This window comes from Prinia subflava, chromosome 6 (genome assembly GCF_021018805.1).
Source record: "Prinia subflava isolate CZ2003 ecotype Zambia chromosome 6, Cam_Psub_1.2, whole genome shotgun sequence".
Classification (NCBI taxonomy): domain Eukaryota; kingdom Metazoa; phylum Chordata; class Aves; order Passeriformes; family Cisticolidae; genus Prinia; species Prinia subflava.
In genome coordinates, this window is record NC_086252.1 from 28724327 (window position 1) to 28742279 (window position 17953).

The 17953-nt window shown below is 40.5% G+C and overlaps 1 protein-coding gene across 1 annotated transcript in view; it reads right to left on the reverse strand.

The window, feature by feature from the left end:
- The window catches only part of ADCY5 (adenylate cyclase 5), a 202719-nt gene that overhangs the window by 39337 nt on the left and 145429 nt on the right, over positions 1-17953 (reverse strand). Inside the window, exons 4-8 of the mRNA XM_063400863.1 lie at positions 16005-16116; positions 15701-15828; positions 11960-12118; positions 11627-11768; positions 2556-2696 (exon numbers count right to left, since the gene is read on the reverse strand). Coding sequence (XP_063256933.1) covers positions 2556-2696; positions 11627-11768; positions 11960-12118; positions 15701-15828; positions 16005-16116 — 682 coding nt within the window. The remainder of the gene's footprint in view (positions 1-2555; positions 2697-11626; positions 11769-11959; positions 12119-15700; positions 15829-16004; positions 16117-17953) is intronic.

Genomic DNA, 17953 nt, shown 5'->3' on the forward strand with positions numbered 1-17953 from the left:
TATAACAGTGCCTTCCCAAAAATGCAATTCAGGGAACTTTAATATTCTCTTTCAGGGAATTGTAAGTAGAGCCACAAAAAACCTGTCGTTTTTTTCTTTTTCTGAAAATATGGTTGTCTTTAAAATGTGAAATGTTTCACATTTGTGACAAAACCCAGTGCCCTTCATAACCATTTGTATTATTTCCTACACACAAATGTATTCATATCTAAACATTAATATAATGGAACTGCACATCACTGCTATATTACCTGGCTCCTGCCTGGGAACCATCTCACAATTATCCTTATAAATACCTGTTTTGAAATTACAGAGCTAAGGAGCTCCAAGTCTCAAAGAAAAAGGCAATGTTGAGCTGCCTGCCTTTGGCATAATACCTTGGCATAATCCAACCTTACACGTTCACAGCTTCCAAGAAGAAAGACTACATATAAAACATGCACAAGGTCTGGGGAAAGGCAGGTGATGTGGAACAAAGTGCACATTTCCAGGAGGGTTGAGAGTTGGTGCTGCTTACCAAGCTCAGTGCCATGTCATCCCAGAGGAGCACCAATAAAAGCTTCTGTAGTTCTGCTCCCCTTCTGTCTCTCAGTATTTTGTATTTCTAAGCAGGCAGTCTGCAGCCAGCGTGCACTCTGCATGCATTAGTGCACATAGCATACATGTAACACAGTGTTAGAGATTACACAGTACTGTGCAAAGCTGGGTACTACAAAGAAATGCATATTTAAATTAGAAGTTAACACAGAGAGAGTTGAGACAGGAGATGGAGAAGTTGATCCTGTGTTCAAATCACTAAAATGTCCATCTAGCAGATACTAAAATGGGGGGGCCATGGGGAGCATGTTTGCATTTTCACTAGTGCATGTCAAACATAACAGAACTGTACATCTGTAAATAACAGATTTAAAAAAACAGCCCCTAAAAACAACAAAAAGTCTAGGTGAAAATAATACATCTGAATCAGGTTTCACTTGGTTTCCAAGAAACAGCCTGATGCATGCAACATCAGCTTCTCAAAAGAGAGTTTAATACAAGAGGCAGATTGAGTAGAAGAGACTTTCTGAGCTGCTGAATTTTCAAGAAGGTAAACAGCATTACAGGGAAAGGCTCAAGATAAAGGAAAAAAAAAGTAAGTCTTTCCTCCTACAAGCGAGGGGCAGTGAAGTTTTCAGGACTCAGCTTGGTATTTCAATAAATAATTATGTTTTTCCAACCGAACAACCAGCTAGACACGGCAAACTGTAATTAACACCAAGAAGCATAATACCATTTGGCATGCATACACCTTGTTTCTGAACAGGAGGCTTCAAGAACCCCTTAAAAGCTATTCAAAGAAACTTATAATTATAATTATGTGCTAGTGTGATTAGTCTCTTCTAATAATGTCATGCCTATTGAGCACACCCTACTGAAAAGCCCACATAAAAAATGCACAGTTCCACGGATCTCTATGTTCATGTCAGCAGCCCTCATTTGGAGATCTGAGAAATGGAAGAAACATTACTATTACTATGGAGACTAAGAAATTTGGTTTAGCACTGTAAAATAATATTAGGATTGAATAATATTAGCACCAACTATTAATAAATGTGCTAGCATTTCCCTTTAAAAGATACCATATGTGGTTTCTTATAGCTATGCCTAAATTTTTAAACCGTGGGATTGAATCTCATGTTCATAAATTTTTTTAAATACTTAAAGGCTTTGGTGAACTGGAGCAGAACTTTGACTATAGACAACAAAGTGAGTAACAAATAGACACTTTTTACTGTGCATAAAGGGTCAAACCAGCATAAATAAGGTTATAGAACAATCTGATTATGCATGCAATTATAGAGGAGCTAAATATTTATATTATTATTAAAAATAGCCACTGTAATATAAACTATCTTCTTCATCTTTATTGCAGAAAAAAAAGATATCATCTACACTTTTATGTAAAATAAGCCATAAAAGTCCTCTCAGTGCAATTGAATTGGTAATTAGCTGTTGTTCATTTTAATTTAGAAAGACTGTGAAAGGTACAAGAAAGAAATGAAGATGCCTGCTACCTTAGGCCAATTAATGCATGTACTCGAGAATGTACTCTCCAGGATTGAACATGGCAGTGACATCCCTGGGGCCCCACGAGCACACAGCTCAGAGAGGAGAACAGCACCTGGCTGTGACACTGCAAGCCACAAACCTCTGCAGGTACCGAGCTAATAAAAATGTGTGTCAGATGCCTCTTGAATACTTGGAGCAGTTTTTGCAGATAATCACATCTTCTCACACAGCCTGGGTGAGTGTTCAGAATGTGGGACATGTCAGACAAAAGAGCCTTCTTTGTGCCATTCAGCCTCCCTTCCCCTCTCCAACAACCTTGTGCCTCATCTCACAGTCACTCACCTCCAGATGTACCGATTATTGTTATTTCTGGAGTCAAAGTAGAATTTTCCACCCCCATTTGAAAAACGCCCTCGGGGCTGTAAAAACTTTCAGACAAAGCAGGAGGGATATATAACGGCGTATTAAGAAGAAAATAAATTCATGTCCATAAAGCAAGGCCTTACCATTCTCTTCATCTCCTTGGAGACCTGGTGGCCTCCGAGGTGGTTGTAAAAGGGCCGGTCAACGCCCCAGTGCGGCGGGTTGTGGCTGATGGAGTTGGCACGCTGGCGGTTCATCTTGGCTATCGTGGCTTTCTCGTCTTTCTGGAGTACAAACCAGAGAGAAATGCAGAATTAATTTTCAAGCATTTACACAGCAGTCATTCTCCAAGCATCTCTCACTTCTGATCTCTCGCTCCAAAAGCTGGCTTTGCACTTTGAACTCAGTGAAGCGGCCACTGATCAGAAGCAGTCCCAGTCCACCACCTCTTTCTTATTTTTAGAACACTTTACTGTAAAAGTGGTGCCCATCATTTTATTCCTGTACTTGTTCTGAATAACCATCACAACCTGTGCAAACATGGGGAGCATTCCAAAATGGAGACATCTATCTTCTTTATTAGCAAATTGAATCAAACTGAGTAATTTCAGATAGAAAATTGCAGCTCCGAGCTGAGATACTACACATAGGGTCCTGTGTAGTAAAAAAAAAATAAATGGAAAAGAACAGTACATCTAGAAGAGAAACAACACACAGAATGATTTGAAGAACAGGAGCCTTGAAGCTCCCTGAAGCTATGGGAATACAGGACACCTTTCTCTATAGGCACAAGCACATAATTTTCCACACTTGCTAGAGAATATTTCCAGATGTGCTAAGGAAAGCATGTCAATCTTGGAAAAAAATGTGTACATGTTAAGGGTAATACAATTGCAGAGTGTGACAAAATGGTCTTCCTGACTCTAATGCTGGCTTCCAATTTGACATTGACACTAATTCTCCCGAAGTTTGGACAAAGACTGATTTTGTTATCAAGGCTTTGACTCTTGGCTGCAATGGGAGCTTATAGCACAGGATCCATCAGGCAGGTTCCATTTGAGCTCAGTGCCAGGTTCAAGAGCACAGAAGTGCAACATGTAACTAGGCTCAACAACAGGCAGATTAGTTCCTTATTTTGAATACAGCCAAAAAGACAGGCAGGTTTCCACATGGACCGTGTTCTGTGGACAGAAGTCCCTCTAGCAAGGGCTGCACTGCAGACTGGCTCAGGAAGGATTGTGTGATTTACCTGTACTGATTCAGAAGGCAGAGGGGTGGCGATTGTTATATATTTGCTTAAAACAGACAAACTCTGGAGAGCTTGAAAATTTGGAAGGTGGGGTTTGTTGTTTATTAGTTGAGAGATTAAACCTTTTCAAGAGAATTTCTGCTTCAATGACATTAGAGAGGAAAACAGACTTAATAGTTAATTTTGGATTTCCAGACAACTGAGTTATTTAAAAAGAAAGCCTCCATTGCTTTCAACCCTAGAATTTTGGTTCAAGTGTTATTTGACAATACAAGTAGGTCCACTGCTTTCCTTGCCTGGAGTCTGCATTCCATACCTATTTATTTTGATTCCCCACTATTCAGTGTAACTTGTACCTCTCAGGAGTTTGCAAAATACCTGGTGTTATCTCCATGGTAACCACAGAGTTAAATGTCAAGTGCTATGCTGCCTTAAATTAGGGTTTTCAAAAAGAAATTTAAAAAGGCTTGCTGAAATTCAGTGCTGGAGAAAGCTGCCTGATTGACAAGCATGGGAAATCATCTTCTCTTTCCTTACAAGGAAGAGGCAGCTTCAGTGACAACATTTCCCTTGAGACCACAGCTCACGAAGCAGGCACCAGATATCGCTGAGCACGAGGGGCTGCAGCTCCATGGCCACGGGCTGGGGACGTGGGGCCACCTGTGACAGGAGCCAGGTGGCCCTGTGACAGTGAGCAGCAGTGGTCATGCAGCTCCTGCAGCCAGCAAAGACTTCCCCCAGCCAGGATGGCAAGTGCAGGTTCACGAGGAAAGCCTGTGGTAGCAGAGCTGAGGGAGCTGCCAGCTCCCCAGGATGACCGACGGGGGAGCCACAGGTGCCCCAGGACAGCAGTGCCTCCCACATCCCCTCCTCCCCACACTGAACCCACCACTGCCTCATCTGCAATGGCTGAAAATTCCAGCACTTGGCACCAGCTGAGCTTCACATGAGCAACCATGACAGAGCCACTGGATAACCTCCAGGAGAGACATCTTTTAAATGTTTCTAAAAATACATTAATGTGATGGAATCTCGATGTCCAGATTTGAGTTGGTTTGAGGTTTTGTTTTTTAAGACTCGCTGCTCTTTATACACTTTGCCATCATTTGTAGTACTTTCTTGTGGCTTTTTTTCAGTTATGCAATCTTTTTCATAGTTATGCTTCTTTCTTTTATGATGTGATGCCAGAAAACTGGTAGGAAATACAGTTTCATTATCTCCAAGCAAATAGATACTGTTTTTCAATAACAGAAATGACACTGTCAATCCATTTTATTCCAGCTAAGGGGAGGATTTTCAACTAAATGAAATAAAAAAACCCAGATGTTGGAACTAGTCTGGGGACGCATAAAAGCAAAGCTATGTGGTTGCTTTACAAATGCCTTTACATCAACAGATGACAAAAGTGATATGCAGCAGTTTTTTGCCCCAGGAGTTATAGAATTTGGTGAGAATTTGAGAAAAGCCTTAATGTCAAAGTCCATGAAGACATACTACCCCTCTCAGGCCATGAGTGATCCTCGTACCTGCTGCAAGGGCTAGTGAGTCTGAAGCATTGCTTGATGAATTTGAAGGAAATAAAAGACCTCACACTTTATTTATTGACACATTTGGATTGAGGTAAGGACAGGACAAATGGATAAACATGTAATTCTGAGATTGTTTCTAACCATGAGGTCAGGCGCCATAAATTTTCCATGGCTTCATGAACTCTGGCAGTATTTCCCCCCCACCTCTTGTAGGAAGTTTCCACTGGATTGTGGACTATGTTTCAGCAATATTTCCAATCAGATTAAAACACATATATACAAGCACAGTGAACTTTTGCTTTTCCACATTACATAATGTGCTACTATGTCATCTTGAACAATAGGACTTTGCTGTTAACATCAACACTTATTAAAGAAAAAATAAAACCTGTTGTTTTAAAAACTCGAGATAATTTATTTTCTGCAAAATCACTTGTTCAGTGGGTGATGAAAATAACAAACTCTAAAAATGAAGCATTAGATGGGTCACAGCTCCTCTATGGAAATTTATGGGGATGCCTCCTCTGTTTCTTCCTGGCTAAGTGACAGCATAAGGACAACTTGCACACAAAGCTGCCTAAGGCATAACAAGACTGGAAAAGAAGAATAAAGAAAGAGAAGTGGTAATACCTTTCAGTCCTATTCATTACAGGTACTACCAACAAGAGAAGAAGGTGCAAAAGCTCCTGACAGCAATGAGTTTTTCAGATTTTAGGTGGCTGAACTCCAGAAAGCTGTTGTGGGAACTTTTCAAATCTAGACTCACAAAGAGACTGTAAATCTGATTCCCAGGGGTTTTATTGTGTTCCCACCACCAGTTCCCACACACTGAGCTACAGTAATGCCACAGCAAAACTGCAGAAAGAGCTGAGGTTTTCTTGTACTTATCAATTGAATCAAGAATGCCTGTTACTTCTTTAGTGTGTGTGTGATAGGATTTTCCAACATAATGATCACTGTGAGTGCAACATCTGATCATGGATCAGCCATGTCAGATTGAGCTACATATTATTCTTTAAATTTTCTTGAAGTCCTTCTGACATGTGCATGATGTTTCTGGTAATGTTACATGCTCCAAACCACTGCCTTCATAAATCTGTGTGAGTGGAACCCTGCTGAGTTCTGATTAAATGTGTTAAATTGAGGAATCATCACATTAGATTGATTGTGTTTTAGGAGAGTCACATGCTCAACATTTAAAGGACCATTTTGTTTCTTCAGCTGGACAGAATTCCAGGGCGCTATTTAGAAAAGAATGAGAATTGTTTTTCTAGGAGTTACAGCCAAACTTTTGTTGAGCTGTTTTAAGGCCACCATCAACAATCCTTTTTGAAACTGGTGTGTACCTGGTATTGTTAAAAGAAACACCCAAGTGTAATCAACTGAAAGACATTAGAGAAAATAAACATTTTTTCCCTTTGCAGACTTTGTGCACTCAGCACAGCATGTTTGGTCAGCAGTATTGCTCATCTGTTTGCAGGCACATTTGTTTCTACTCATGTTCAAAGCAAAGCATCACCCTAGATTTGTGACAATGTCGAGGATGATAAAACTAGCCATAAAACTGAGTGCTGTTAAAATTTTTTTCACCTTAAGATCTGTTTCCCACTCCTCCAGACAGACACTTTTCCACCCTTCTCAGAGTAAAGCTTTGAAGTGCTGGGAGGAGCAGTTGTGATGGTTCTGCAAATTAGTGCAGCTCCTGATCTCAGAGAAGAGCAGAAAGCGAGCAATAACCACCAAGTGACACGCTCCTGTACAAGCATCAGAAACTTGGGCAGCACAGGAACTGGGAATAATTAAATGGAGTACTGTAAGAATATCAGGGAAGTGATAAGATAGCAGTACTGACTGGGATGAATGTTTTGAATAAGATTCAGAAGGGCAGATCTGAGAGTTGTGAAGGTGGAGGACCAGAGTTATGCAATATGAATGCTACAGTCTGCAGGGTAAGCTGAAAAAGCCCTGTGTAACATGGACAAAACAAAACCACTCTGCAGAAGGGTAAAGACATTGTTGTGCAGGCCATTGCAATGCCTAGGGGTTAAGTCTGGGAATCACTAAAATGTGGGCAACAGTTTTAGTAATTCTAGCTGATAAATTGCTGTTTATCTGGAAATACAGACTTTCAGGTAAAGAATGCCAGTAAGAAAGAAAGGCAAAGATCGCCTTGGAGAATTCCTGTTTTTCTAACATGTTAATGTATTAAGTCCATTAGAAACCCATATCCAAATGACTGTGAAAATTAACTGGATAAGAACCGAGTCACCCTGTGTAAATCACCCTGTACCATGTGAGGATAACAGAAACTCAGCAGTCTTCGTTACTGCAGAACTGGAGGAGTAGTTTGTTTTTTTCCAGGTAATCACTACTGCCACAGTAGAGACAAAAGGGAAGAAGGCTCATAAGCATACGTTATAAATGGAAAATATTGAATCATGGAATCATTTAGGTTGCATTTAGGATCATTAAATACAACTGTAAACACAGCATTGCCAAGTCCCACTAAATCATGTCTGGAAGCAAAACTTAAAGTGTGATATGCTGAAGTCAGAAACACAACCTCCATTCCAGATCTGTGGAAAACTGCCAAATTCCATTTTAGTTCTGGTAACAGATACTTTTAATAATTATTTAGTCAGTGATCATGACAGAATTTGTAGAGCAGCAAATGCTGGGTTTGGATTAACAGCCCTGAATCCAAGTTTTTCTAAAGAGAAAAAATGTAGTAGCTCTCACTGGCTTTGTTTCTTCCATAGAGCATTTGACAGAGTGCTGTGCTGGAGAGTTAGGGCTAAGACAGATGGGGAATATGAAGCTGGAAAAAGAGCTTGTTTCCAGTGAAATGCAAGAGAGGAAGTATTAGTCTGACTGGAAGTTACTAGCAGAGTTACTCATTTACTGCTCTCGGGGCAGATTTGGTTGAATTTTTTTCTTATCTCACCTGGCAGCAAGTGAGCAGATTTGGTTAATGAGAGAAGCAGAGGTGTATTTGATAGATACAAAGAAAAGGAGTATTAGCACTCCACATTTGAGGACTAGCACAGTAGAAATGGAACTCGAGACATTCAAGTGTACAAAATGCATGATCATTCCCTTAGAGATCACAGACAGAAACTTCATTTCATTATCAGGAATCACAGCAGTTCATCACAGAATAAACAGAAGACACTGAGATAATCCAACTGCAAAAGGTAAAGGTTTCCTTTGATGAGCAAGAAAATGTGAGAGCTTGTGCTTGTCTCTTCTTTGTTGTGCGAAGACATTAGAGGAGTCTGTCTCAGGAGAAAAAAGGAGAGCGAGAGGGGATACAATTGCTGACAGCAGACAACCAGAGCAACTAGGTTTTAGAGCAGCACAGTGTTAGCACTAATGGGAGCAAACAAACCACAGCAAAAGATTCAACAGATCTTTATGGCAGAACCTGCTAATTTCATCTTTTTATCTGCTTCATGGGCAAGTGCTCACCCATGAGGGGAGCAGAATCACAGGACAGGGCAAGTAGCAAGATGAAAGCAGACCTGGAGATAAAGATGAGGAGAAAAAAACCAAAAAGACTGGATTTTCAAACTTTGCATTTTGTTCTCTTTTAACAGAAAGCAACTCTTCTGTGTATCAGACAGAAAACAAGGACTACATTCTTAGGTCTAGCAATATTATTAAAGACTGAGGGAGCAGAATCTAGCTTTTTTCCTCCTAAAACTGCACTGACTATATTCCAGTTAATAGCATTTTTAAAAAGAAAAAAAAATATTTTCTAAGAAGAAGAAGCTATTTTCAGTTCCTGGAACAAAAATATTAGATAGATGTTCCTCCCACTTACTCTGTGCCCAAGAAATGGCCTTAATATGATGAAAAAGTCAAACAAACAAAAAAGACAGAAAATTCAAAGTTGTGGCTCCCCATGGCAACAGTAAGCAGAAAGGGTATGGAACACATACCCTTACATTTTATCTATTTGTTGTAACTCATGGTATTGTTGGGTTTTGGATTGATGAACCAAGTATCCAGATAATTCTGTGTGAACTGAGGAACAGCTCAGGCAGTTACTTGCATCAGCTCTCAAGTCAAAGCTAATGCCAAGCTTTATGTGTGAGGACAGCAGGAACTCAGACACAACTCACAGGAACTCTTCACTAAGTTAGGTGAACATTTTATGGCCATTACTGGAACAGAATGAACTGTCTAAATACATCACAAGAAGTCATTAAAGTCAAGCAGAAATGAAAGGAAAAAGTAAAGTACCAGAACTTTGCCTGCCATCAGGCAAAAAGTTCAAGACTGACTGAACTGACAATGGGCAAAAGCTTTTCTCGCTTCTGATCTTCATGTTATGTGAAAATAAGTTTTTGAACAGGGAGAAGACTTTAAACACTGGAACAGGTTGTCAAGAGAAACAGTGGGTCCTATCCCTGGAAATATCCAAGGTCAGGCTGGATGGGGCTTTGAGCAACCTGGTCTAATGGAAGGTATCCTAGCCCTGACAGGGGGGTTAGGACAAGATGATCTTCAAGGTCCTTTCCAATCCTAGGTTTCCTATGATTCTATGGAACTATTCACAGAGATAAAAAGTAGCTATGGGAGCACAAAAGTTGCAGCAGTATGGGCAAACCAGAAACTCCTCAAACTCCAAATACTTAATACCCATGCATGACACTGGGTAGCTTCTTGTTTATGTTTCAGTTTAGCCCAATAATTACCTAAGTCATGTAAATGTCCCAATTTTTAGCTACTCTGGGACTCAGCACATTACAGCAGCATTACAGCAGTGCTCAGAGACTTCAGCTGAAGGCTACAATGTAACAGAGCTGCAATAAATACATACAAAGCAGTGAAAGAATGGCCCATTTTATCTTCCTATGGCAAATCAAGGCATAAAAATGCAAGTTCCTCAAAATCTTTGTCTGGAATGGAATCCACATCTCTTATGAGTTTCTTACAAGTCTCTGTCCAACCTCCTCAAAATACATCCAGAATGATGTATTCAGAATGTGTTCAGAAATCAAGTCAGGTGCCAACCACTCTGAAGTTTCTGTTTCTGAGGTTTTTTTGTCTACACTTGCAAGCAGCAGAATCCTGATCTTATGTCTTCATCTCTCCAGAGAAACTTTTGGTTCTCCACAAGAACACGTAGATAACCTGGTGAATGCATGATTTAAGAAGTCAGTATAGGCTCTCCACTCCAGGAGATGGGGTCTGGCCACAAGGGTATTTTGGTTTATATTCTTAAATTTTCCCAGCAAAGAGGAAGTGATTTAGGTACCCAAGACATCAGCTGGGTCATTGATAGTCAGTGATGCTCAGGAACAATAATCTTGCACTCTAAGTTCTAATCCTCTTTCGAAGATTGACAATTGTTAATGAGATTTATTTTATGAGCAGATAGAGACCAAAATATCAGATTCTCTCTTTAGCAGATGATAAGGGATTTTCTTGGAGATTTTTTCACAATATCCATTAAGGAGATTTGAGGCTTCTATTCTCTCAGGAAAAGAGGCAATAGTAGCAAAGTCTTTCTGTACAGGTGTTGGTTATTCAAAACAACCATACTGTTGCAACATGTCACAAACACTAATTCACTTAATATCATGGCAGTCATATTTACAGATGTGGGAAAGTTTAATTTGTTTTAGATTCAGAAACATAGGAAATTATTTTCAATTCAGGCCAATCTGTATATGCTTGCTCACACTGTGAATAGCAAAGTAGGGGCTCCAGTGCAGAAATGACTAAAAGAAATATTATTGGCTATGCTCAACTATATCAAAAAGGTCCTTTTCTAGTATTTCAGTCTACTGTTTTTAAAAAGAATATAAACTAGTGATAATTTGCTATTGGCAGTGTCACAAAAAGAAGATTTATCGGCTGAAGTCCACTTGAGTTTGACTTGATTCAAGTTCAAGTCAGTAATGCCCTCATAGCCTTATTCTGCGCAGCCTGACCCATGTCACAGTTGGTATGATCTCATCTTACTGTCACAATGATGACTGATCATTACAGTGGACCAGTTTTTCTCATCTTCAGAAAGAGAGACTGAAAAGCAATGATAGGAACTGCTCTAATCTTCATATTCATTCATCTGGTGAGCAGGCAGACAAAATCACCTCTGTAATCTGACAGAGAAAAGATCTTTGTGGTTTTAATCTATTCCTTTAAGTACTTCTACAAAGTACATATTTATATTAACAACATTTTTCAACATGATTTTGAAAACAACCAAGGACAATTTATTTGAAAGAACTAGAGCTTGATGCAGACACCTTTGTAGATGGTGGCTATTCCCTTCCATGCACATTAAAGTTCGGGAAGAAGAGAGAGAAACAGGAATTTTCGTCCCTGGAAGTCAACTGTTTCTTCTCTAAAGGCTCTACTTTGGTGTGGCAAAGACATCAAGTTGTTCAAGTACCCAAACCTGCAGTAGTTTGTTGGGTCTTACCCGCTTCTGGCTGCACCGCACGATCAGGAAGGTCTCGATGCTGTGCTCCTTCAGATACGCGTTGCGCTCCCCTCCGAAGCCCAGCTCCACCTCGTAGTCCCCATTGAGATAGTTCAGGGTTGCTTTTGTTATGTGGATGCGCCTTGAGTGAGACAAGACAAGCAAGTTTTGTAGACTCTGAAAAGTGACCACCTAAAAAGCCAGGTCCTCAGGGATGGGTTCCATGTACGGGAACAAACAAGCAACAGACTCCAACTGATTTAGCTGCTACCCTTACACATTTGGTGTGGGAGTTTCAAGGATAAACACAACAGCTTCGATGAAGGAACTTACCCAGCTTTGCCCCCTGCTTCCATGTGGTTGGCTAGTGTGACATCGTTGGACCACACGTCAAACTGCCACTTCCGAAGGCCCAGGACGCCGCAGTGAACCCTCCCGCTGTGGATTCCCACCCTCATGTTGACATTCACGCCCGTAACCTCACGGACCAGTCTGAAAAGAGACATGGGGGAGAAGAACATTACTAACAACTGAAGGGTTGCAGTCAGCAGCACAAACCTGCATCTGGAACACAAAAGTCTGTAATGATCCATAAATTATTCACAGATAAACACAGTGCAGCTCATCCACATCAACAGGACAACAGAACAAAACTGGACAAGCTGTACTGCTCTGGGATGGCCAGGCTGGCCAAGAAGAGCCCTAATTAGAACATGGAGCTCTTGGAGTAAATCCCTGTACACTGAACTCAGGATCAAGTTGAGAACTCATAAAAAATTATCTCTGGGGTAGTAAAAGGATTAAAAGTGCTCGTCTCTGATTTCCATACCAAAGCTGGACATAACCTGCCAGCACTCGGCCTCATTAAGAGTAATAGCATGTTGCAAAGAGAAAAAGGAAATGATTTCAGAGATCCTAATTTGTCTGTATGGCACCAAGCATCAACTCTTCCACAGATGAAATATGATATGTGTGTGAAATACCCCACTGAAGTTGGAAAGTTTGAAGGAGCCTTACTGCAGCAAAACTGGAGAACCACATCTATTGCAGTCACTCCAAGCAGGCAGCTACAAATACTCAAAATCTGAATGTAATGAGGTTTTGGATGCTCTGCTTACTTCCAAAAAGACTGCTGGAATACTTTGTGGGTTCTCCCCTTAAGGCCAAAAGTTAACTTCAAGAGCTGTTCACATGAGAAATATATTTAGGAGTGTGGGTAGGGAGAAGTCTTGATGAGGCCTTCAGAACAACTCTGTTTCTCATTATTGCCATCATCACATCATTCCCAGGACATCCATGCTTCACAGGCAAATTCACCTACATCACATTCCACTGTCCCTTCCTTTGAGTAGTAAGTTCCTTGCTGCAAGGAAGTACTTTACACCTATCAGATTTCAATCTCTTCAGTTTTCAGGTTCATCCAGTCCTTTCTAGATAACATCATCTGGATAGGTAAATCCTCCCAGCTCCCTAACAGCAACACAGTCCTAATATTTATGCTTTAGTTATCAATGAAATTGCATGAACAAAGATAGACCAGTTCTGGACTCCAGTTCACTCTTAAGAGTGCAGAACAGTGCCCAAGATGACATCTTGTTGAAATAGCTCCTATCCTCTTTGAGTTCCTTTCTCTTTATGATCCCTGTCCTATGTTTCACTGTCTACTCACTGAAATGATATTCATTATTTTTTATTAACAAGCAGCAGAGATTGTCTAGCAGGTAAAGGATGCTGATATGGGTAGTGTGTCACAGGCTTGTGAACTGAAAGAGCTCCAACCACAACACTTGAGAAAGGAACAGGAACTGGAGTAATAAAAATGTAGCTGCACCCATAAACCTGATAGGAACAACACAGCTGCAGTTCCTCCCTCCACTGGGTGCTACAACCCCACCTGCATCCCCTGCCAAGCCATGTTACTGACACAAGACCAGGGAATTTTTCACAGTAGAGTCCTTGATGAGCAGGTGACTTTGTTCAGACTTTGCAGCAAGCAAATAAGTTTGGTTATTTTTTACAGACAAATGAAATACTCTTTGTTACCTTCCTTTTTTTTTCAGCTCATTTATACCAGCAGTACAGTGAATGCAATTTTCTTGAAGTCTTTCCTATTTGGGATAACATTCCCTGCTGTTATTAGACACAGATGAAATCAACCTGCGGGCAGGGCCCAGTGTTGGTGAAGTCTGCAATCAAATGTTCAGTAGTTATTTGCTACCTGCAATCAAATATTCAGTAGCTATTGGTTACCGTAATTGTGAAACCTCTTATCTTGATCCTTAGGAGAGGAGGAGGGAAGAGGGAGAGCAGGGATGGTGAGAACAGAGTCACTTTCCAGACTTATTAAGAGATAAGATTGTTAAATGCATTCATTATACAGCGAGTGGGAAACAGGTTTTAAAGGCTGCTGAAGAGCTATTTGTAAACAAACACTGAGTGCACCTCAGCTCTGTGTTTATTCCCAGTAAGGTGGGTTGCAGTTAATCAATGAAGTCTAGACTTCCTGGTGTTATTTAGCCTTGTGGGGAATTACACAGCAACACGTAAAGACCTCTGGATTTCATCAGGCCAGCTACTGGGCAATGAACACAGTATTCTGTTTGCAGGGCTAGTGGCTAAGGACTGCTGCTTCTCGTGTTTGACAAAACCCTTTGTCACCTGCTACTTAATTGTATCTCATGTGGAAGAAATAGCATTCTTTAAAGGGCTACTGGAAACTAGTTACTTGCAATTCCTCTTATTTTGCACATTGCACACAAAAAGGAGACTGGTGCAAGGCAATGGAGTTTAAAACTGGGAAAGAAGAGGTAGAAAGTGCTGACAGTGTACACTGCACACAAAGCAAGGGAATGCTGTTGCACACTGTGCTTTGAATGGGGTCTCCTGGGTGAAAACACTGCTTTTCACCCTGTGTATTTGTGTTATGAAAATGAGGTTGAAAACTCTGGGGATGTACTGATGTCCTTGCAGAAATTCAAATGGTTAAGGATGTACTGTACCAAGCTCAGCAAGGAGGTACCTCTAGATTTTATCAAGCTGAAGTGGAAACTCCATCGATTTACTGCATGGAATAAGAGGAGAACTGCTGAGAGATCTTCTGCTTCTCTGTTGGTACCACTAATACTTCAGAAGATGCTTTCAGAAAATAAAAAAAACAAGAGAGGAGGGAAAGAGCGGGAGAGTCTGTGCAGCAGGGATGGTGTGGATATCAAGGTCAGCTCAGGTACCCTCCAAAGCTGACTGAACTTTGCACCTGAACTTGCATACACTCAAGATGACCACATAAATCTTCCTTTAGTGAATTCTGAAAGAATTGGCCTGTGGAAGCACATGTACAATGCAAACAATATTCAACACTGTCTGTAATCCTTTAAGTAATAAAACTAGATACAGGTCTCCTATTTGTTACTCTCTAAAGATAGGAATGGTCTGGACTAACATGGTTGCTAGTCTGACCTCAGGAGCAGGCAAAGCATCACCACAGGTTTTAAAGGAAAAAAAATAAAGATGGGGAAGTAAATGGAAATAAAGCAAAAAGACTGTGAGTCTGTGCTAGAGCAACTTCATGCTTTATTTCAGTAATTAATTTAACTAAAGTAAGGAAGTCTTGAATCTGACCCTTCTGGCATAAGGACACATGGAGAAGAATTTGTTGAACTAGACAAGACAGACGTTAGCAGAATAATTTTAAGGTAAGTAAAAAATAGGTTTAAAGACATATAAATGACTAGTAACTGAAATTTAATAAAGTTATTATTAATCCTATGAGTTCACAATTCTGCAATTCACTGGAATCCTTCTTTGGGAATGAGACTTCCCGTAACTGCAGTAACCTTTGCCTTTCTCATCAAGAGACTGAGTTCTGATATCCACATGACTGTATGGACACAAGTGTCTGCTTTGTTGCTGTCAAACCTTAACAGTATTTTGTTTTTTTGTTCCAGCTGGTTTCCTTTTTTGCTGGCCAGAGTTCTCTGGTTTGGTTTCCTTGCTCCTAATATTAAGAAGAACTAACAAAAAAGAGAATCTACTTGCATTTGTTTTGAGCTTCTCTATGGGGACTATGGTACTTACGAGATGGCCTCTATCATATCCATTCCCATCTCAACACAGCAGTGTGCATGGTCAGCTCTTGCTTCTGGCAACCCAGACACACAGTAATAGCAGTCACCCAGGATCTTGATCCGTAAACAGTGGTTCTCCTAAAAAAAAAAGGGATGATAAAGGAGAAAGAAGTATTCAGCTTATATTCATGCTTGCAATAGCTTGCCTTTTAGGGCAGTGAATATTTAAGAAATCCAGTGAACCAGCACAGTATGTCATTCTTGCAACAGGAGAATAAAAACAAGAGGAAACAAAATTATAATAGAAAACTTACAGCTGCAAGCTTATCGAATCTGGCAAAGAGCTCGTTCAGTGTCATGACCAGCTCCTGAGCAGTGCACTGGGAGGCCAGACTGGTGAAACCCTCTATGTCTGCAAAGAGGATGCTTGGGAAAAGAGAGGGGAAAAAAAAAAGCGTTACAAATTTATTGCTGATATTTGTGTAAATAAGTGCAAATTCTGTGGTAGAAGTCAGGGATGGGAAGGCATGTAGGAGTGTCCCAGCAACAAGGAGCTGAGCAACCCGAATGGCACCTTCTGGTGAGGCCCCTGTCCCACCTGCAGCACCCAGGAGCTGCTCTCAGTAAAGCTGCAAGCACAAAGCGACCAATGTGCTGCCAAATGACAACTGCAGACCTCGCCAGCTGAGGCCAGCTGTGACACAAGGATGTCACATCAACACCCACCCAGGATGGACTGGGAAAGCCCTGTGAAGGCAGCCTGGACTGTTTTGAAAGCACAATTATTTGAATCACAAGTATTATTAATGACTCTTTGATTTCAGTGAATCAATATTAATGTTGTGCTGCAAGGACGACAGTGGGTTGTGGGGTTTTTTAAACTGCACAAAGATTCTGTCTCATTGATAATTACGACATGGAAAATACTGACTTGCAATCAAACCCAGCCACTATAGCAAATTTAAAACTATTCAGTAAAACAAGCAGCAGACTTCATCTAGATAGATCTAAGATAAAAAGTAGACATGCACACACATTTATATAAATAGAAAATTCATAAGCTCTACTTGTATATTGGAACACTTATCCAGTGGTTGATTTGTTCTTTGAAGTTGATTATTCCCATCAAGATGTACTTGGAAAAGAAATTAAAAGTCTAAATAACAACCACTTCGGAATGGTTTCTTCTTTGTAAAATAAAACTTCAACATGTTTTAGGCAAATTGTAGAGGTATGTTTTCAGTTGGAATTCCCTGAATTGCCTTCAGTCAGAAAGCAAAACCAACAAAAATATTTTCACAAGCATTTTTTGCAAAAATTCTGAAACACATTTCAATTCTGGCATGCTTTTCATATTTTCCATCTACATTTCAACTCCAATAAATCACCAACCAAACATATTGCATTAAGTACTTCTTTGTTAGTCACGCTGATGCTGAAACGTACAAGAAAAAATCAAGACAGGAATGCAGGGATGTCTGAATCAAAATATACTTTGCCATTTTTAAACGCTTGAGAAAACACACAAAAATAAATCAAGATTCCACATATTTACAAATAAAAGTAAACCTCCAGAAGAAACACACTTGAAATCAAATGAAAGCTTAGACAAGTCTGTACTGCTCATAAGCAATTGAAGTATGTGCTAATATGTAATGCACAAATGGGAGATGTCTCCAGTTCTGGTGGCAGTAACAAAATGTGTCTTGTTGCAAGCACGTTCCTCTTCCAGCATGGGGCAAATTGCAAATTACTGGGTTTTGAACATGTTCATACTCTGCTCGTGTGCATGTTGCAATAGCCTTGTGTTAGGACAGGAGCAATCTAGATCAGCTGCTGCTCTGATGTTCAGATATCAGTGGGTGCATCTGAAAATGCTACATAGGGATGCCCTGAGCCTTCTCCTCATGCCTAATGAATGTGGGTAAATGACTGAGGTTGCTCCCTCCATTCCCCATCACTATCATGCTAGATAAATGGATCAGACACTTCTAGAAGTGAAATGCTGGCAATATTTCCAACCACACAAATGAAGCAATCAGCAGAGACCTAAGGAGCTGTTCTACACACAGATTTGTGTCAGCTAACCAAGCACCTGAGTGCATTAGGGCCAGCCAGCTGTGTGACCTGCCCTGCCACCAAACAGCTACACCACTGAGCTCTCAGAAGACACTCTCTGGGACACACGGGCTGCAGGGAATGGATAAACTCACCAGGGTATGGAAAGGACTGCATGTGGGATGGCAGAGGACAGAGCAGCTGT